General features: G+C 31.6%; 2 protein-coding genes across 2 annotated transcripts; one reads left to right on the plus strand and one right to left on the minus strand.

The window, feature by feature from the left end:
- Nucleotides 1-967: 967 nt before the first annotated feature.
- Nucleotides 968-2372, plus strand: LOC108341222 (ethylene-responsive transcription factor ERF086). Its single transcript, XM_017578910.2, has one exon. It carries the CDS (start codon nucleotides 1114-1116, stop codon nucleotides 2146-2148), a length of 1035 nt encoding a protein of 344 aa, XP_017434399.1. The 5' UTR covers nucleotides 968-1113; the 3' UTR covers nucleotides 2149-2372.
- A 5498-nt stretch (nucleotides 2373-7870) lies between these two features.
- Nucleotides 7871-12787, minus strand: LOC108319163 (zinc finger CCCH domain-containing protein 34). The gene is made up of 7 exons (XM_017550205.2): nucleotides 12475-12787; nucleotides 12218-12360; nucleotides 11901-11966; nucleotides 11531-11650; nucleotides 11099-11413; nucleotides 10708-11028; nucleotides 7871-8907 (listed from the first exon to the last, which is right to left on the minus strand). Exons 1-7 carry the CDS (start codon nucleotides 12560-12562, stop codon nucleotides 8509-8511), a joined length of 1452 nt encoding a protein of 483 aa, XP_017405694.2. The 5' UTR covers nucleotides 12563-12787; the 3' UTR covers nucleotides 7871-8508.
- Between the last annotated feature and the right edge of the window lie 8660 nt (nucleotides 12788-21447).

The raw sequence follows: 21447 nt of genomic DNA on the forward strand, positions 1-21447 counted from the left end.
ATGCTAAGATTAGTACCTCCAAATTCAAATGTTTGAGACTCTCAAGGAGTATGTACGTAGACAAAACCACGCAGTTGTTTTTCCCTTTCTGGTTTTTGTCAGGGACTGATTCCACCATAATAAAATTTCAGATTTCATTTACACCAATCATTCAATCACCCAGGAAAGTTCTCTAAAAACAGCAGCTTATGTATTATCTCAAAAACGTAACCTTATAGGTCAATATCTATCAAGTCTAGAGCAAAAACTGAGAGAGAGGTTTTATGTTAGATCTCTCTGTACTGAAATTAAAAAGTAAAAATAGTAATTTACTGGGAAAGCTTTACTTTTTGATGCTTAAACATGCCTCTTTTTTCATTATCTTTTTCCCTGTGTTGGAAATAGCACAATAGAGCTTAGCAGGTCAATTCCAGGTAGTTAGTTGATTAGCTGGGCCTTTACACGTGAACTGATATGAATAGAGATTTAATTTTTGTCAATTCTTATCAAATCCCAATAGCTTGCATGGTCCTGATGTAATAATTACCTCACTAACTTTTACATTATTCAACTCCAATGTAAATTGTGTATTTTTTCAAACTCATTGTATGTGTCTGTGCTTGTTATTGCTAAGAAACAGAAAACACATTTTATGCTGTCGTTGGAACTAGAAAGAAAGTGACTGTTGCAAGGAAATAAGATCTCAAAAGTGCAGTGTGTAGAGCCCCATTTAAGGTACTTGACAAGTGAAGGGAATCTTTATTTTCACTGTTTAGTTGAGAGTCTTAACTAAATGGGATGGAGAAGTAGAGGTTTAATAGAAATAAGAAAAAGAAAGACTTTAAAAAGTAGGTGGAAAGGGGAGGATGGTCTCCAAAGAATGACATCTGCAAAATGTCCTTTTTTCTTCCTTCCATGATCAAGTCACAGTCTTTAAAAGACTTCACCATTCATCAGATCATATCATAACATAACATAACATAACATAACCTTCACTGCACTGCACTGCTCCTAAGTCCTAGTCCCCATTCTCTTCTGTCCTCTCTTCATTTGGCACACTATTTAACTCCCCCTAGCCCACTCACATTTCCTCACCTCATTTCACTCCAAATTTTCTTTGCCATTTCCCTACCCATGTCAACCTCTAGAACCTCAGATACACCCTTCAAAGGATATGATCCCAACCAAACTCAAATGTGTCTCTCTCTTCTCCAACGCAACACATCTCCTTCTGGTGAGAGAAGAGGCAGAAGGAAGCAAGCTGAGCCAGGAAGGTTCCTCGGGGTCAGGAGGCGTCCTTGGGGTCGATATGCTGCTGAAATCAGAGACCCCACAACCAAAGAAAGGCATTGGCTTGGCACTTTCGACACTGCTCAGGAAGCAGCTCTTGCTTATGACAGAGCTGCTCTCTCCATGAAAGGAAACCAGGCAAGAACCAACTTTGTTTACTCCGACAACATCAACTTCCACACTATACTTTCTCCTGCCGATGTTCAAGTCCAACTTCAACTTCAACCTCTCCTCCCACCTTCACAGTTCCTCTCTAACACCACTCACACCAAACAGCCAAACAACCAGAATAGCCTCCCCAAGGTTGTCCACACTTCAAACACTGGAAACCCCTCCCCATTGAACAATGACGCCTTTGTTGAAATTGAAACCACGTATGGGTCGGCTGATCAGGATGATAGTTTCTTCTTTTCCAGTGATTCCAACTCAGGCTACCTTGAATGCATAGTTCCTGATAACTGTTTCAGACCTGCTTCCTCCAGAACAAACAGTTCAAACTCCAGAAAGAGCAATGTGAGCGATCAAAAGGCTAACACAAACTCCAGTGAGAGTACTAATCATCATGAACAGTACTACTACTCTCAAGAAATGGCAGGAATGGCCTCTAACTTTTCAGAGTTTTGTTATCCAAGTGAAGTCATGAGTCAAGGATCATGGGATGATCAACAGTCATGGGATTGGAACTGCAGTGAACTTTCAGCCATATTTAAGAACCCATTAAGGGTGGAAAATGGGTGCATGGATGCATTGTACCCGATGAGTGATGATCAGAGTCCAAGTCCAAGCTATGGAGTAATGAATGAGTGTGCTTCTTCTACTACCTGTTCTCCATCACTTCCACCCTTTGGGGACGTAGACTTGGGATACCCACTCTTCTGAGTCTCAGACTGAGGTGCATTTATCAAGGAGTGTCTTAGTTAGCCTCTTCTGTACTTGCATTGCATGCACTTGTACGTTTTTCTTTTTAATTTTCCTTGTAACTTGGGTCTAGCAACCCTTTTTCCTTCTTCTAATGTAATTACTAAATTGCACACATGATGATGATGATGGGGTGAGTGATTGAGCTCTTTGGCTTTTGAGCTCCACTACCACCTCTCACTTTCAAATCAATGCAAACCCTTTTCCTCTTATAAATGGCAGATTTTTCTTTCAACATGTTAATGTAATAGCAATAGCAATAGCAAGCTTGTCATTCAAAATGAAAGGGGAGCAACGATTCAAAATAAAGTTTGAGAAAAAGAATGTAAAGAAGAAAAGTACAAGAAAAGTGATTATTTATATTGATGCATATTGATGGCATGATTTTATCCTTCTTTTGGGCTAGTTGCCTAAACTTTTGGGTACAATAAAGGTGGTGATGGCACAAGCATATCCATCAAACAGCATATATAGCTTCACAGAAAGACATATTGTGAAGCCAATAACCCGCGATTCTAATCTATTGCTTGCAGTACATTCCCTTTTTCTGACTATTGATTGATTAGATAATGAGTTGTTTTTCCTTCTTTTCCTCTTCCTTTTTCTCTTTTCTTTCATCACCTTCTAAAACAGGTTTAACTTTCAAACCATAAATCAAACTTCTCTGCTTTATTAACCAATATCATCGTTAGGTATGGGAACATGGCAAGCAGGACACCCAGGATCCCAAATAAATCTTATCACTTCCATTTTCTTTTTCGATCAAATTATAACAAAATACTTACCAAATAAATTGTAGACATTTTATTAGGATCAATTTCTCTAAAAAACTAAAAGTATAATGTTCTTCATAAGCAGAAATTTATTTATATATAAATCAAAAAACACAAATCTTAAAAAGTTGTGTAAAAGAAGTTTTACAAATTAAATTTATTTTTAATCCCGAAATTTATTTTGCATACATTTATCCAAAAGTAATGTGTTTGGGTTGAGTTTCACGTTTTCTACTTGAAATACCACAGCAAACATGTAATGTGTTTGGGTTTATATTAAAGAATTAACTCTCTTTTTTATAATGATAATACTATATTAAAACTTCATATCATGTGCTAACCTTTTGAACTCTTTTAATTTTATTTTAAGTTAAATAATTTAATGTATGCTTTTTGTGTCATACAAACACCTCTAAACATTATCTCTGCAAAGGGGCAACTTTCTTTAGATGTTTTTTAATAACCACATAAAAAGAACCTAAATCATTAGTTTTATTGATGATATGCAATTTTCATGTTTGTCAAATTTTAAAACATGATATTTTGATAATAATCATGTATATTTTTTAGAAAACATAGAAACATATAGTACTTAGTAACAGATATTTATTTATATTTTAAATAACACTACAGTATAGTATGATGACATTTTTTATTAACTTTTTAGCTTATAATTTTTTAAAAAAACTTATATACTTTATCAAAAATTTTAACTTGGATTGATATAAATTAGTTTTATGGAAAAAAAATTACAAAATTTGATGCTGAACTTGTAGATCATTGATATTAAGTGATTTATAACAATATATTAAAGAAGTTCCCATTTTTTATATAGAATTTATATTTATATTTTATTTTAAATTATATTTTACCATTATGGAAAAATGTTTAAATATTAAAAGTAATTGCAGGTTCATTTTAATTAAATAAATTATAAAACAATCATATCTTTCAATAACACACTATATTATAAACTATTGCATATTTTTGTGTGGAGATGACAAAGTAGATAAGGTTTCACGTTTGTATTTAAAAAATAATTATTTTTTTCATACATTATTTAAATATATCATAGTATTTAAAGTTAAATCATTAACTTTACGAAATAAGTTTCCACTATTATTTATAATGATGTAAATATATTAATTCTTTTTATTTGTCTTTCTAATATATAAATATACTAACACGTTGCACTAACAATAAAATTTAAAAAGAAAAGTAGCAAGTGGATTAATATGGTAAAGCAAATTATACTGACATGTGTTACGAGTTATAATATTTTGTGTAATGACACAATATTATAACACCCTCAATTGTCATATCGAGTTAGTTCGTTATAACTCACCTGTGATATCCTATAGGCTAGAACCTTCTGATATTCTCACGACATGATTTACCTATTTCTACTTGACACTTGGTAATCATTAGAATGTCAGGATGAACGCCGTGGATTTCGCTATCCATATTCATACTTTACCACCATCTTGATACCAAATCACTGAGAGATTCGTCCTTGGAATTCTCTTTCACATCCATATTACAATTATCATACAATACTTTCATTTTTACACCATTATAATAATGCTTACATAAGTCATCAAAGCAATTAGAACAATTAGTTAAAATAGCACACGGGAATAAATATAAATATAGGCCGAACAGAAATCACCAAACCTATATGAACAAGACCGGATTCCCTGTGAATGTTGGAGACCGATCGTTCAATACTAGGTACAGCTGAAGAGAGGGTCGAGCACCTATAGCTTAGGCCAAACGCTTAGAGTTGATACCGAATACTTATATAAGACTGATTACTCTTATGAGACCGAGCACTAGTACAAGACCTAGCACTAGTATATAAAACTTAATACTACTAAGAGACCACACACACCCACCAAGACCGATCTCTACTAAGAGGCCACACACCCCACTAAGACTGATCGCTACTAAGAAGTCACACACCCCACTAAGACCGATCGCTACTAAGAGGCCACACACCCCACTAAGATCGATCGCTACTAAGAGGCCACACACCCCACTAAGACCTAACACTCTGGACTTAGACAAAATACTCAGGTAGGACCGATCACTAAAGTAACCGAAAGGTCATTAAAAGGTAAGATCCATGAGAGGCCGAACACAGTTAAGAACGAATACTAATACAAATACTAGACCGAACACCTTTTAAATCAACTACCAGTACAAGACTGATCGATCATTAACTGAAGTCCCACCTAAACAGAACTTAGTTAAACACAAGAAGAAAGTCGGACGGTCAACGAAAGACCCTCAGCGAACTGCATAATTCTGCAGAATGACTGTAGAATTATGATCAACACCACTCTACCAATTTCCTTCATTCTTCCCAACTTCTAATCCTCCCAATTTATATTATACAGACCAAACTCACACCGAACATAATTTCTCCATCTTTACTACCACACTTCCTCCCAATATCACTCGGCCACTAACCAGAATTATGCAGAATCACAATCAACATGAATACAACACTTAATAGTCTTCAATAATAATACCAAACACACAATCATTCAGTTTCACACACATGCAAAGCCATCAAACATCAATTTCATACATTATCAACCAAGTAATTAGATTATAGCTTCCCTTACCTCAAAGCAACTTGACAGATTTTCAACTTCTTCACCGTTCTTTTAAACCACCAGTGATCCTAAGACAGCCTACAAACTTTGGATCGGTGAAAGGAAACCAACCACCGAACCAGAAACAAAATCAGAACCAAGATGAAGAGCCAATGACACATGCAAACCGAACAGTGTTTGCATGCACTAGAAATTGTAGAAATTTCAAGAATCAAAGAGAGACAACTTATCGGCTCTAAAACAAGAAACTGATCAGTGTAATGGAAGCTCTTGACACCAGGATTGTTTAAGCACAGTCTGATTGTTGAACAATTGGAGTGAGATGGAAGAAATCTAGAGAAAAGAGAAAGGAAGAGTAGAGAAAATGGTTCTAGAGAAATAGACAGTTTTAAGATAATGAACTGAGTGTTTAAAAATTCCTATTTATACTGTTGATATATTTTAACACCAAAAAACTCATTTCCTTTATTTTAATACTTCTCTATACTCAATTACCATATTTCCTAGGTTCTTACAAGTATATGAATGACATATTAATATATCGAATTATTATAATTGTTACATATTACCTTCACAATCTATTCTTCTTCATTGGATAATTTAAATTAATATTTACATTTTTATTGTTGCATTCATAGTAAATTATAACTTATGTTTGGATCTCTTATATTTACAACTTCTTTTACGTCTTGACAAGATTTCCTTCACATCTTAACAAAATATATATTTTTCTTGTTGTGTTAAACCTTCGTATCATAATTATCAATTCAAGTTTAAATATTATTTTATACATGTATTTAAGTAAGTGGCAACTACCTTTATAAATATATTACAACATATAAGCATACATCAAGCCTTTTGAAGAGGCGAATTGTTAAATCACAGTTGATAATACTTCTTAGTTGAACATGAAGATCCATGAGTAGGACTTGAGAACAAACTACAAAGAAAAATCAAACCCTTCGAAAATAAGAATTACGAGATCATGTCGATCATACCTCTTAATTCAACATGAATATGGAGATAACTGAACAAATTCCTCCCACATTGATTTGAACTTGTAAACTATCTGTTGACTATGTTAAACCTCTTCTTGAAGTTCAAAACACTTGTGGAAGCTTTGATACTATGACAAAAAACTTTAGAAATACAAGAAAAACAAACTTAAACAAAATACGGGTCAATGTACATTTATATTTATCATTACATCTATAAAAACAACACAAATTGAATCCATAAGAAAGAGAGAAGGATGGAATTTTTGTGTGCATAATATAATACCAAAAAGGCACCATTTAACATAATGAAAAATAGAATGGAAGCACAACTACACAAGGATGATTCGATACTGAGGAAAGAAAAAGGCTTCAATATTGAGCTTCAATTGAGCTATGACAATTTGGACCTCATATTAAAAATACTTATCCCACTCAGTATTTTTCATTTTTTTTTTCGAATACTTTTTTACTAATGAAAACATTATTTAATACATTTAATAAAAAAAATGAAAACATTTTTCTGTAAAGTTAAAAAGTTTATTTAATATATGTTTTCTCAATTTTAATGGACTCATGTTCGAAGAACCCAGAATACGTATAATATTTTGTTAATAAGAACCCTAAAGGGGACCATTAGAAATACTTTGAAGTCCTCCATCAAAACTACTCCCATCTGATTAATTTTTTTCATCTTGTCAGTTGTCCAGTATCGTTGATAAAAATCCTGCCATCCAATTACAGAGATACTGAGTACAAGTAGATACCTTCGTAATAGAATAAGGAAAAACCAAGTTTGATTAATTAAAAAAAATTGGAAAAACAACATAGTTTTCTAAAACAAATAATTGGACGACATTAATTCTAGTTCAAAGGCTGACCTAGCTTTTACCAACAGAACCACCAAAAAAAAAAACACCATTTAGACAGGATGATAAACTCTGAAGAGACCAGTTTCATATTTGATTAATTGAGGTTTTTTTCAATGTTACGGCGGTTCGGTTGGTCAGGGAAGGTGCAGTACACCTGTCCTTCAACTTTGAAGCGGCCAAGAAATAAGAACACGTGTACCTTATTTCGGACTCTGAACTGCGTTGCATGTTCTGTCGCGTGCTCGTTAGCTCGACTAAAGTGTATTCTATTGATAACTACAATCATCTTACAATAAACATATCCGAATCTAATGGGGGAGGGGTGATCAAAAGAAAATCCGCCAGAAAGATACCTGATCCCCCAGGAAAGCTCGACCAGGTAAAATGACAGTGAAAAAAAGATTATTGGACTTTGAAATGTGTTAATTTAAATGTCTTTCTTCATATATGTATTCTGTAATAAACTTAAGTACCAAGTCAAGCATTTTACTTGTCACAACATCACCGTGTATCTAAATTCATAAAAGATAGCAATGTGAAGCCTCATTGTAGTCTCCTGATTACTACTCTTCACGTCAAACCTTGGATAACTTGGGAACGGTGGCAAACAGGACCTTCCAGGAAAGGATTTGGATATATTCCCAAATGCAAAAGGGGTTCATGTGAAGAGGGATTACACATGGTCAATGAAACTCCGAGCAGAATTTTTCTCATCAAAAAAGATTGAAGCATAAATAAGCACCAGAAACTACTAAAATTGGAGATGTGAATGGACATGTGCATGATGGAGTTGCAGATACTTTTGAAGTTATCCAAAAGCAAGGTGCGTGTATGGGTTGCTAAAACTCTCAAGGTTGGCCATGGTTTATTCAAGATAAAAAGGATGGCCACAGAAAGATTATATGGACACAGACAATTGGTGGGAAAGTGTGTGCTAGACCTGAATGCGGAACTGGATTAATTGAAAAATAAAACCTATTTGAGAACCTCCTTGAGTGATGATCGCCGGTTGAAAAATTGAGATAAAAAGGAGTGATAATGAGGAATTCATTCACATTGCTTAGCTTGAGGTGTGAGAGACAGTGCTACTTGTGGTAGCACTGGTAGTTGCTGAAGAACTGGAACTCTGAGCAGATGGTTGGGTGCTTGAATGAGAAATGGGTCCAACGCTTGACAAGGTCAAACCAACTGATCCGGTTGATGTGCTCATTGAAGACATTCTGGACGAAACAGACTCCTTACTGACTCCTGCACCAAGTTCAGGCCGCAACTCTGAGGATGAAGATGACGGAGCAAGAGTACCGATTGAGGAACCCACAGGATAGGGTGCAACTGGCATGTCAGCCAGGGAAGAGGCAGATGGACTGTAGCTAAGTGATCCCATAGGATGATCGAATTTGCATGCAGAACCAAATTTGCAAACTCCACGCTGTGTATAATGAGTGCAAGGCGGTGCCCCCTGATTATCAAACACAAAGTCGAACAATTAACAATTAAGAATTCAGGAAAGCAGTCAGACAATTTAAAATTAAAACAGAATAGGCAGATTTATCATTGCATCAACAGTCCTTTAAACAAATAAATTCATAATGAGTACACACAAATACTTGTATATTCTTCAACCGCTCCAGAAAACAAAATAAAATGCTACAGCACTTCAGACTGAAAAATAATAGCCAAAAAGATCATTAACGTCTAGCCTACGAAGACCGGAATATGTTCTCGTAAAATAACACGAGGAAGCATGCCATCAAACATCAACATCTGTTTTGTGCATGGAAAATAGAGATCGCCCCTAATCCAAAATCACAAGAATGAAATATGAAATTACCAATAGAAATAAGGTTGGAACACCTCAAGCTAGCATGAGAACATAGCTCTAAGGAGGAGAACCACAGATAACAGAGCACATAACCAGAAATTTGTGGCATCGACAAAGGTTAAAGGAAAATACAAACAACGTCAACCAATTCCACACAAAGCCAAAGCCCACACAATACTCTTATGGTTCTTGAATCACAACTTAATATTAGAAAGACATTTCATAATATAGATAAATTTCAAGCATACAAACAAAGAAAATAACACGGAATACTCCAATAGACCGAAAAATAGCTTCAGAGAATGTATATAATAAACATCCAATAAGAATCAAAATAAGTAAGAAATAGCACGTGACATATAAATCACACAATGAAAACATTGATGTCATGGCGGTGTATAAGGTCTAATAAATTATTCTGCATTTAGAAACACCATGTCGAACATGTAACTGAAAAGAACTTGATTCTATATTTAAACTAAGTAAAAAAAAAAGGTGTAAAATGATAATGTTCATTGAGTTCTAATACATTATAAGTTCCAAAAACTTTTTTAGTTTTTAATTGAGTCCCTCCTAATTATAAAATTTTGTACTTGGTGTCCCTGAAACCTGTATAAGTTGTAACAGCAAAATGGCTTGCACATGACCGAAAAGATCCACAAACAGAGTCTAAATGCTGGCAACTAGCGGAAAACCAATAATCTATTCTGAAATTTTAAGTACAAGGACTATATTTAAAATTCAATAAAACTATAAACAAAATAATCGAACCTATTAATAAGAAATAATTTTGGCATATATATTAATATGAGACTAGGGATTATCTGGTTATTGATCCTTGCTGCCCTGCCCACTCTCTTTTGATGAAATAAAATTTTAGCGCTAGGTGTCAGTAGGCTTTTGGTTCGTCCATTCTTCAAGGACAAGTAACTCATCAAGAGAGACTAATCAGAGAAGTATTACATTATCTCAATTATAAGTGTTATGTTTTAGTACATACAATTTTAAAGAGGAGAACAAAAGTTTCAATCATTCAAGAGTTTGTATAAGAAAATATTCCTTGGCCAGTCAAAGATCATATCCCTAGAACGAGAATTGAAAAAGGAGTTAACATACAGATATAAGTGTATTACGGCGATACACTACAATTTAACAAAACCTAAACCTAAAGAAGGATCCAGAAGCACACTTGTAATGGATGTTGTACAGAGTAGTCCAACATGAATGCATAATGTATAGTCCAACATGAATGCGATTCTAAATATCAGCAGAATGTGTAGTCCAACATGAATGCATAATATGCATAATACATTAAAATAGAAAGGTGTCCTAAAAAAGAGCTAGCATAAAATAAGAACGAAAAAACGGTTCCTACTGTGATCCTTTTTTTATGACAACCCAGTATAAAGCACCAAAGAACAAAGAACTTGAAATTACCGGACGCAAAGGAAGACCCACAGGACTAAGGATTACATTTGCTTTAGGTGCTCCCTTGTCTGGTGGATGATGATATCTGCAAGATGGACCAAATTTGCACTCCCCTGTTTTCATGTAATAATGACATTCTGGTTGATCAGGTCTTTCTGGAAATGGATGCTCCTTCTGAATAGCACCTGAAGGACCAACTGAGGAACCAGAAGGCTGATAAGGTCCAGTGAAAGTAGCTGCCGACGAAGGTAGTGGGGTTATCCCATAAAGCTGTGTTGAACCAACATTAGACGCAGAGCTAGATGGCATTACAGGGGTTGTTGCAGGAGCCTGCACCAAGTGCTTAAGAGATTTAGTAAATGTGCACAAAACTTGAGTAAGCAGCGCATAGTGGACCTACCTGATAAGGACCCCAGCCTGAAAAAGGGACCATGGCAGGAGACACCACCATAGGCCCATACGGACCCTGAACTACTGAGCCAGGCAGCATAGGAGGCCTTGCAACAAGTACACCATATTGTTGTTGCGAAGGACCAGATTGGGGCTGTACAGTTGGATATACCGGTGAAGGTACCGGAACAGGCAGATGTGAAACTGCGGGAACCGGTGATGGTGCAATAACTTGGACACCTGCAGGCTGGGGATGGTGGAATTTACAAGTTGCACCAAATTTGCACTGTCCAGTTTTCACATAATAGGAACACTCTTTCTCTCCCTGTTATTAATCATGAAAAATAGTTTGAATCAAACTTCCATCCTCATTAAGAAAATATGATCCCAACATTCACAAAGAACACATAATATTACGCAATAAACATAGACCGATACAGACCACTCGCAACGGATATCCATAATAATTTAGTGGCACAGGGGTAGCATTGCCTGCCGCCTGCCTAGGATGGTGGTACTTGCAGGATGCACCAAACTTGCATGATCCCGTCCTCATATAGTACTGCAGTTCAACCACGAGCATATGCAATACAACCAACACATAAGGAAGGCCACCAGCATTGAAGACAACCAGAACAAAAATAGAAGTCAATCTCAATTTTCACCCAAACCTCGACATTTATTATAAGAAACACCAGAACACGTCATTTTGTAAAACATAAAGTAATTGCATTTACAGTATCACCAATCAAATGTAACCATTTAATACAGGTGCAGCAAAGAATCTATGAATGAAAGCCATATTAAAAAACCTGGCACACAGGCTGCCCCACGCGCTCCGGAAACTCCCCTCCAGTCCTCGCCGCAGCTCCAATGACCTAAGTAACAAAACATGCAGAAGTATTTTCAACTTAAGAAACATCATTCGATCACAGTGTCCAATGCAGACATCTAAATCTCGCCCAACCGAGTTCGATTAACCCACAACACAAGTAAAATTCAACAAACCGAACTGCACAAAGCCAAGATCAAAGGCGAAATTGGAGACACGCACTTACACAGGAGTAAGCAACGAACCAGAAACCCTGAGAAACTAGAAAGAAAAAGAAGAAGCAGATTTATTTATTACCGCAGCACGGTCACGGGGATGGTTGAAACGACACCGTGTGCCGTAACCGCAAAATCCCGTCCTCAGATAATAGATACAATCAGCCTCATCGGGTCGCAGAGGGTACGATTCGGCAGCTGCCAATCCGTGTTGCCACGAGGACTCTGCATTATTAGCGAAATCAAGATCAAACCTACTTCCATTATTACCACACTCTGCATTATTCAGCGCAAATCGAGAATCGTGAAAGGAATAACAGATAATGTAGATAGAGTCACCTTCGATGCCGGCGTCGGCGCCGGCCACGGTCCATTCCGGCGACGGATCAGACTGCGACCCTTCGCTGGCCCGGCCGTACCGCTCCATTGTACGGACCAAAGAGAAGAAAAAAGGGTCTCAACCTGAAGGCAGGAATGAGAGGTTCCGATCAAAAGAGTGAGAAACTGGTTTGGATTTTCTCTCTCTTTCTCTCTCAGTCACTCACTCATACACTGCCTCTATGTTTCTTCCACAGTATTAGTTGCTCTCTTTCTCTCTCTATTTTCTCTCTCTTTCAGTTTCTAAGCTTCTTTTCTTATTTATTTTGATTTTTTTCCCTTTGGGAGACTCTTCTCATTGGTAAGAGAAAGGGTGGGTTGGCTTATTATCTGTGTACCCGCCAAACATGCCATAAAATTACCCAAATATAAAAACTGTAACATTATTAACTATTAACATTTGAAAATTACTTTTTTAGTAACCAATATTCTAATATTATTATTCTTTGAGAAAATAGAAAATAGTCCCACCACCCACAATATAAACAAAATTATTATCATAAATTAATACAAAATCTATTAAACAATGTTGTAAATTATACAATATTAGATTAAACAAGAGTAAATGAAGGATTTTTTAAACGTGCTTATGTTAGTGCAGATTGCATAAGTGGTGGTAAGAAAAGTGATAGAATATAGTGAAGACATTGTGTGGTGGAGACTATGCATTTGTCCTATTTATATTAAACAGAAAAAATAAAAAATAAATTTAGTGAGATAATTAATTAGTTAATCTTGTTCATGGTTGTGGGCAGGCGTTGTCGCTGAGGAAAAAAAGAAACATGAGTAGATGTCATTGGCTCCACGTGGCCGAAACATGTTAGATCTTCCTTAAAAGTGGTAATAAAAAGGTTAAAGGAACACACCACTATGCTATGATGTTACTGTGGGATTTCGGGATCTATTCCCATACATATTATGAAGTTCCAACTAACTGGTTTCTTCTTTACTTTCTTCAGACTCGGAGTTATTGAATTTCAAAATGTTTTGTCGGACAGTGTATGATAACAAAAACTTCCAACACTCGCGTGAAGATTGGTTCGTTTCAACTTTGGCCGAATCGAACGAAAACAAATTATTCATGCATTTTCATTCGCTTCCACTTAGATCTTGTCGCTGCTTAATTGTGTAATGAAAATTCGCTTTATCGTCAAAGGTGATTGGTTAGCACCGAGTAGGTTTTGCAGCATTCCTACACTCTCGCAGAAACACTTCAAAATTACTTCTTACTCCCTCAAAGTGTACTTTGAAAGAAAACCTAATGTCAATGTTTTTTTTTTCTTACAACATATATAATTTTTTTATTCTTTGTATTGTATAAACTTGCTGGCATTTAACTTTGTACATAACTAAAACCATTATTCTTAATTAAACTTCAAACTTCTGTCTCCAGGGATATACAATTGTTATAAAAATAATAATTTAGAGAATGTGCATTAGGATGCTCATGTTTGTGCAAAGTTTACCCTAAACTTAACTATTGGTTTTTTTCTTAAATTTGATTTTGCCTCTGAAGTTAAATTTAAAGTGAGTTGAAATAAATTAATTTCTAAATATGGACTTTTATAATGAATGTAGTTATAGGACTCTTTCATGTTTGTAAAAAAGTTTGAGGACTCTTCTGAAAAAACAGAATGTATTTTAAGCACAAAAAATTAAATATAAATTTCTTTATTTTCCCCTTTCAATTAAATAATACGTTAAAAATACTATAAAACAAATACTATATATTCTACATATATCACAAATTTTTTACAAGTTTTCTAGATTTTTTATAAAGATTTCTATCTTGAATATTTTTTAAAATGTGTTTCAATTATTTGAAATTAAGTTTTTCGGACTTGTTTTATTATAAAGAAGATTATATCCATTTTGTTAACTAAAGGTTCATTCTTTTCTTTTTCATATTTTTATTATAAAATATGTCATCTCTTATGTATAAAATAATTGTTCTTATCATAATTATTCTTAACTTAATTGAGACACGTCTTTTATATTTATTTGACAATTATCTAATTATTATTTGATATATTTACATGATTATAATTTCAATCTTGATGTTTTAAAATAAAAATATATATAATTTTTATATTGATTACTTAATAATATTATGTTTTATTTATTATGATTTTTATTTAAAAAAATTGGTTTGTAAGGTGACGTTTGCATTCACTAGACATTAATAGGTTATCCGATAATGGTCCAATAGCGGGTGAAACAACATGTCCAACAAATAACAAATATCGATAGGATAGACTCTAATCATAGTTTTGATACTATGTTAAGAAATGGACTTTCAACATAATTCAATCTCATAAAACCGGCTAATAAAGTGAGGTTTACATCCACTTATATATTATAAATTGACATTATCTATAGTCGATGTGAGACTTCTAATAAAACGATAAAGGGATAATAGGAACATAGATACAATATGATAACAACGAGAAATGAAATTTCAAATTAATGAGTTTGAAATTATATATAAAATAAATAAATTTGACTTACTTAATAATTTGATCACAATATTTAACTCTATGATTCACATTGCTCTTTATATTTTTTTACTCAAGTGAGTCACAATACTTATTGAATAGAATTAATTTAATATCTTTTTTAAATTAACACTAACACCATTCAAAAATATAACCTATTAAAACTTATGTAATTTTTTTTCCTTAAAACTTGTTGATATTTTTTTCTCATCGTTCATTTATCTCTCTCCACCTCCACCACCTTTTAAGCCTTAGAGAAAAACCCTAACTCAACTCCACCTCCCACCACCTTCTAAGCCTTAGAGAGAAACTCTAACTCATATTTATTTTTCACCCTTGTGCAATCCAAAACTCTAACGTTTCCAAAATGCACTTACTTTAGACATAGCTTGTTTTTTAATGTTTATTTTAATTTCATTATTTAAGGAGTACCAAAATATTTAAAGAGGGAAAATAACTCAGACACATACATAATCACCGTCATTAAGTGTATGTAATATGTTTTTAATGACAATATTTTGGTTTAAATGATTAATGTGTAGTATAATAAGAATAAAAAATGATAAATAATATTCTTAAGATATATAATTTTTATTTGTATCTGTGTTGTTACTTGTCATCTGATTTTTATTAGTCAAATTTTATATTCTAGTGTTTAATGTCCAAAAAAAAATTCCATCGCACTTAACAAAAAAATAGACAGACAATATTATAATATTGTTTATAACTTTTCATAATTTAAAGACATCCTTGTTACTAAAATAGTCTATTCAGGAGGTAAAAAATGAAATTAAAAATCTCAGACCTTAGAAAATTGTATAAAAGTGAAGTTTTATACATAATTTTTCATTAACATTTATTTTGTTTTTTCCCTTTTCAAGTCAAGCATTCACTTCACTACCTATACACTATGATTGACTGTAAGTACTGTGCCATGTATTTAGGTATTTGTTTCACAATTTTTTTAATTTTCAGCTCTAAATTTGTCAACTTGAGTGTAACAACTTTTTATTATGGTTAAGGTAAGAGATTCAGTTTACATGACAGTTAAAGTTTGTATTTTATTATATTCTTTAATTCATAAAATTTTCTTTTTGTATTTAATTACTTTTGTGTTACTATGCAACAGATTTTCACTGCGTGACTTATATCATCCCATATCTTTTACCTTAAAAAAATCAATTATGTTCCCAAACATCATGGTTTAAAGTTTTTCTATCATAATGTTGGACCTTTCTATAGACAGAATGCCTTAAGACAACTTAACTGTTTTGATGCATTCTTTGTCTAGGAACCCAACTTAATTATCATAATACAAAGTGTTAATGGTCAATTATATAACTTTTTTAAATTTTTTCCTTATTTTCACAAACCCATATGAGGAGAACATGAACATTATTGATGACATTTAATTATTACAGTTATGGTTAATTTCATTGCAAATAAACAATGTGTGCACCTAATTTTCAGTTAGTAATGAATTTTGTATGTTATAATTTAAGGGTAATCGGATGATCGAAAGGTGTTATCATCCAGTTATATATATATATATATATATATATATATATATATATATATATATATATTACTTTTTTTAATATAATAAAATAATTAAAAAATTGTTCAAAAATATAATTAAACTTATAAAACATATTTATAAAATAAATGTTTTTTGAGTTTATTAATATTTAGTTTTATAGTAAACAATTAATTAAATTTAAATACTTAAAAAGATGATACAATACAATGAGCTATATTGATAAGAGTAAATTATTAGTGAATTGAGTAGTTATAAATAATTGATAGATTTATTTAATGTTTTTAAATTACTCTCTATTATATTTATGGAACTCTTGTCATTATCTAAGAGTTCTAAAATAATAAAATTCATTTATATTTAAGTATATAAAACTTTATTTTCTTTTCGTTTATCTTTTAAGTTAAGTGGGAATATTTTTTTTTCCTTTTTATGATTACTTTTTGAAATAAAATCATTAAAAGATAAAATTCCAAAGAGGAAAAATAAATTATAGAATATTAATATCCATATCTATTTAATAACAAATTTTCATATATAATAAATTTGTCAATTTGTATGCATTATTTTAAAAGTTGGATACATACAAAGTTTCTGTTCCGTATAGCATACCTGCGCCATGAAGACAAATTAGTCACAGGAATCTCTTTACAGGTAGGCTGTAAGATATTGGACTCACAAAAAAATCAACTTTTTTCTAAAAAGGGTAAAATTGTAATTTTATTTTGATAGATCCAATATTTTGAAAATATATGTTCTTTTGGTAAAGAAAAAAAAAACTATTGTATTCAGAATTTTTTTTATTACATAATAAATACACTCAAACTTCTCGTATTGTTTTTGCACAATACAATTTGGTTCATAGATTAAGTCATAAAAATTAAACTGCATGTTGGACATAAGACATAAAACATATTGTTGCTTCAATCTTTCTAACAACAAATGAGCATATAATGTACATGTTTAGAGCCAATGAACGAGATATTCTAACTTTTAGTATTAACCTAAATCATATAAAAGATATCTGAGGTAAAAATATTTAAGGATACCGAGGAGATCCTGTTAGGATTGTTGCAAAGTGAACTATTTACTTTTGACAAAAAAAGTTAAAAGGGATAAATTGGTTTCTTAATAGAAATTTATGTTTTAAAAAAAATCTTTTAAAATCAGAATTACAAAAAAAAAATATTTATAATAAAAATAATTAAATTAAAAAGGTAGAGAAAAAGAAAGTTATATAAATTATTTGATACTGATTAAGATTATAAATGAATAAGATTATAGATGATAAATAAACTCATGGTCTAAACTAGATATAGATATGGATAATAATATTTAATGTTTTCAATTGGGCATGGAGATAAGGATTTGTATTTACATATTTGCTTCATCTCCGTCCTAATTCTCATCTCCGTTTATGTTACTAAAATACTAATATTTCATCATGTGAATATATATATATATATATATATATTACTTTTAGTTTTATAACCTTTTTTGTTTTAGTTACACAATTTTTTTAATTGTTGAGCTTACCATCAAATTAATGCATATATTTTCGAGATATTTTCCGTTCTCTTATAACTTTTATACTTTTGTTCAAACTATGTAGGTAAATTAAATATTATTTATGTCTGCTATTTTAATATTTTTATCCGTATTTAATATTATTATTTATTGTTTATTTTCTGCATGAAAATATTTAACTCTAAGTGAACAATAGTATAAACTCTTCATAGATAATATAAAATTTTTATCTCTTACATTCTTTTATTTTTAATTTTTGTTTTGCTAAAATAATTTTCATTGTTTTTCAATAATTTTACTAGTTACAAAATTTTGGAATGTATATCTAAATATTTGATATTGAAGAAACAATAATATCTTTTTTGATGTTAAATATTTAATAATATTATACTTTTTTTGTGAGAATGTTTTATAATTTTATGAAAATTAATTAATTAATATTAAGAAAATATGAGTATGGGCACAAGTACACGGGTATATTCATTATCTAGTGGGGATGGGGATTGTTCAATATAGTAAAACTAGATATAAGTTTAATCTATTTTGTGTTGAATATATGCATAGAGTACTCTATTTATGATAGAAGAAATATGTGTTAAGTCCAAAATATAAATAAGGAATAATAACAAAAAAACTAAAGATAAAAGATAAATATAAGACAAAGATAATATATCTAACATTCCCTCAAACTAGTGCATACAAATTGTATGTATAAAGCTTGTTACTAATATAATCAATAAAGACATGGTGAAAATATATGTTTCTTCACTTGAGTGACACCAAATTGTTAATGATTTGTAAATACGACATAGAAGACGAAATACCAAATCAGACGACTCCCCTTGAGCAACAAATCTGCGAAGTTGCTCCACATAAATATTTTCTTACAAATCGCTATTGAAAAATGCATTGTTGACATCTAGTGGATAAAGAAGTCTTCGTTGAAGAGTCATCACAACTATAAATAAACTAACAAAAGTCATGTTTTTCATTGGAAAAAGATATATGGATGGGTCAAACGCATCAATGATAAAAGATAGGTCAGAAAAGACAGTGAAAGAAACCATGAATGAACATAGAACAACTCTAAAAATCTAAGATTCTCCAATCAAAGGACTTGAAAGAGAAAATAACGACTTTGATGCTCTAAATCATTGCATGAGAGGAGACGAGACGTGTCACCACGTACAACAACAAAAATGAGCAAATCCACAACTTTAAAAGACGTTAATAACAAGTAAAATCTCAGATGAATGAGTCATTGAAGACACGATGGCCGCCTAGCTGAGATAATCAAAACCGTGTGGTTGCCGATCGAAAGTGCAACTCCGACAACGACGATAGACGATGCCAGTGTTGACATCAATAAATGGTGCCACCATCAGCGACGAGTGCAGTGGTAGAAGCAATAATTTTTTTTAAAAAAAGAACTTGATTCTGATACCATATCCAATATAGTAAAACTATATATGAGATTAATATCTCATGTGTTTAATATACAAATACATTATTCTATTTATAATAAAAGAAATATGAACTAAGTTCAAAATACAAATAAAAATAATAAAAAACTAACTAAAGATATGAGACAAAGATTTCATACCTATTGGATTTAAAGATAAAGATAAGAAAATAAAATAATTGAATATTATATATAAAAATCTATTAATAATCGTAACTCTTACACTTTGTTCACTTAAATAGATTTGGAGGAGAGTGATTGAATGAATTTGAGAGGATTTAAAACTAACTTTTATTTGAGTGGATTTAGAAGTAAGTGAGTGTGAAAATATTAAATTAATTATAGTTATTTTCTTAAAAAATATAATGGAACCTGAAAGAAAAAAAGTCCAAACTTCTTATAATTCTAATAATGAAAATAACTATAATATAATTAATTTAATATTTTCATTTCATACATTAAAGTCATTAAATTTTTTGAAATATTTATTTATTCATATATCTTAAATTGGTTATAACCCGGACTAAATTTAAAAAAAAAAAGATGAGAAGTGGAAAACTTGAAATAATAGTGAAAACTAGACAAAATATTCTCTTTTTCTAAAAGTAGAAAAAAATCAAAGACCTTTCAAAATAAGAAAAAAAAAAGTTTAAAAGTATAATTAGATTATATTTGATGGTGGTCCAAGAAACGCGTTTGGGGGTGGAAAAATCTACAATAAGGTGATAAGAGTTGGTGACAATGAATTAAGGGCCAAGATGTGATTTGATCGACAAATCAGACGGGTAAAGGTGCGAAGGATTATTTAGAGAGTCGTACAGGTGACACATAATACAATATTTGACCAACGTGCAATTACTCATGTTTTTTTGGTCGCAATTTCCAAATCCAACCATTTTATTTCACTTTCACTTTCATACCCACCAAAATGTCGGTCAGATTTTTCTTCATATATTTTTTTTTCTTAAACATACTTTTTATTTTTTACACTTTTTTAGACTTCAAAAATTAAACCAAACCTGTATATCATGTCATTTTTGTTCTTGATAAAGAAAATTAAGAAATGTTAACATAAAAATGATAGATATTTTGAAAACTCTGAAATTCGTTGAAATCTGATTAAAAACCCAACATGTTTTAAAATATTATTTATTAACTTAAATTTTAAATGTTTATAGGCTGTAGATTCAAGATAGAGAGAAAAAACATTTTTAGTTCTGCAGAATATTTTTAACCATGCCAATTTTCAAAATCAACATAATTTAATTTAAATTCTGAAGAGTAAAAAACACTTTATAATTTAGGACTTCAAAAATCACTTTTAAAATTATAAGGTTAAATAAAAAAAATATTAGAGGTTAAAATATTTATTTTTAAAATTACTCTGCTATAGTAGAATTTAGTTCACTTTTCAGAGACTACACAAATATTTTAGTGAACAAAGATTAGTTTTTTTACACTGTCCTTTTATCTGTGTGTTAGAGATAAAAGCTGATATCTTAGTTTTTGTAACAAAAAAAATCTTTTAAAACAAGAAAAAAATTAATTTTGAAGATAAAATGTGTTTAACCATAAAATCGATTTATTTACGAAACCAGAAGTATAAATACAAATAAATATACTAAGAGTATCACTACATTAACCAATCTAATTATTTAATTCTACACAATGTAACAATAATTTATTTTCTTTCTTTTAACTTCATATATTTCATTATCTTATATTACCTGAAATATCTATCTATAATTCTTGTAAAGAATATTTATTTTAAAACTTCAATTCTTAATTCTTTTTAAATTTTTAATATGTATTTCTTAACATATTTTTCAGCTTCATCCTTGTGCACCTTGCCTATTATATAAACAATAAGGAAAAATGGGGTCTATTGAGTTTTAGGGGTACAGATAGTAATA

This window comes from Vigna angularis, chromosome 1 (assembly GCF_016808095.1).
Source record: "Vigna angularis cultivar LongXiaoDou No.4 chromosome 1, ASM1680809v1, whole genome shotgun sequence".
Classification (NCBI taxonomy): Eukaryota; Viridiplantae; Streptophyta; class Magnoliopsida; order Fabales; family Fabaceae; genus Vigna; species Vigna angularis.

Coding starts and splice junctions, on each gene's coding strand:
- LOC108341222 (XM_017578910.2), top strand. CDS start 1,114: ATGTCAACCTCTAGAACCTCAGATACACCCTTCAAAGGATATGATCCC.
- LOC108319163 (XM_017550205.2), bottom strand. CDS start 12,562: ATGGAGCGGTACGGCCGGGCCAGCGAAGGGTCGCAGTCTGATCCGTCG. Junction 11,029..11,098: donor CAGGCTGGGGTCCTTATCAG/GTAGGTCCACTA, acceptor CACTTGGTGCAG/GCTCCTGCAACAACCCCTGT. Junction 8,908..10,707: donor TGGGTCTTCCTTTGCGTCCG/GTAATTTCAAGT, acceptor TTTGATAATCAG/GGGGCACCGCCTTGCACTCA.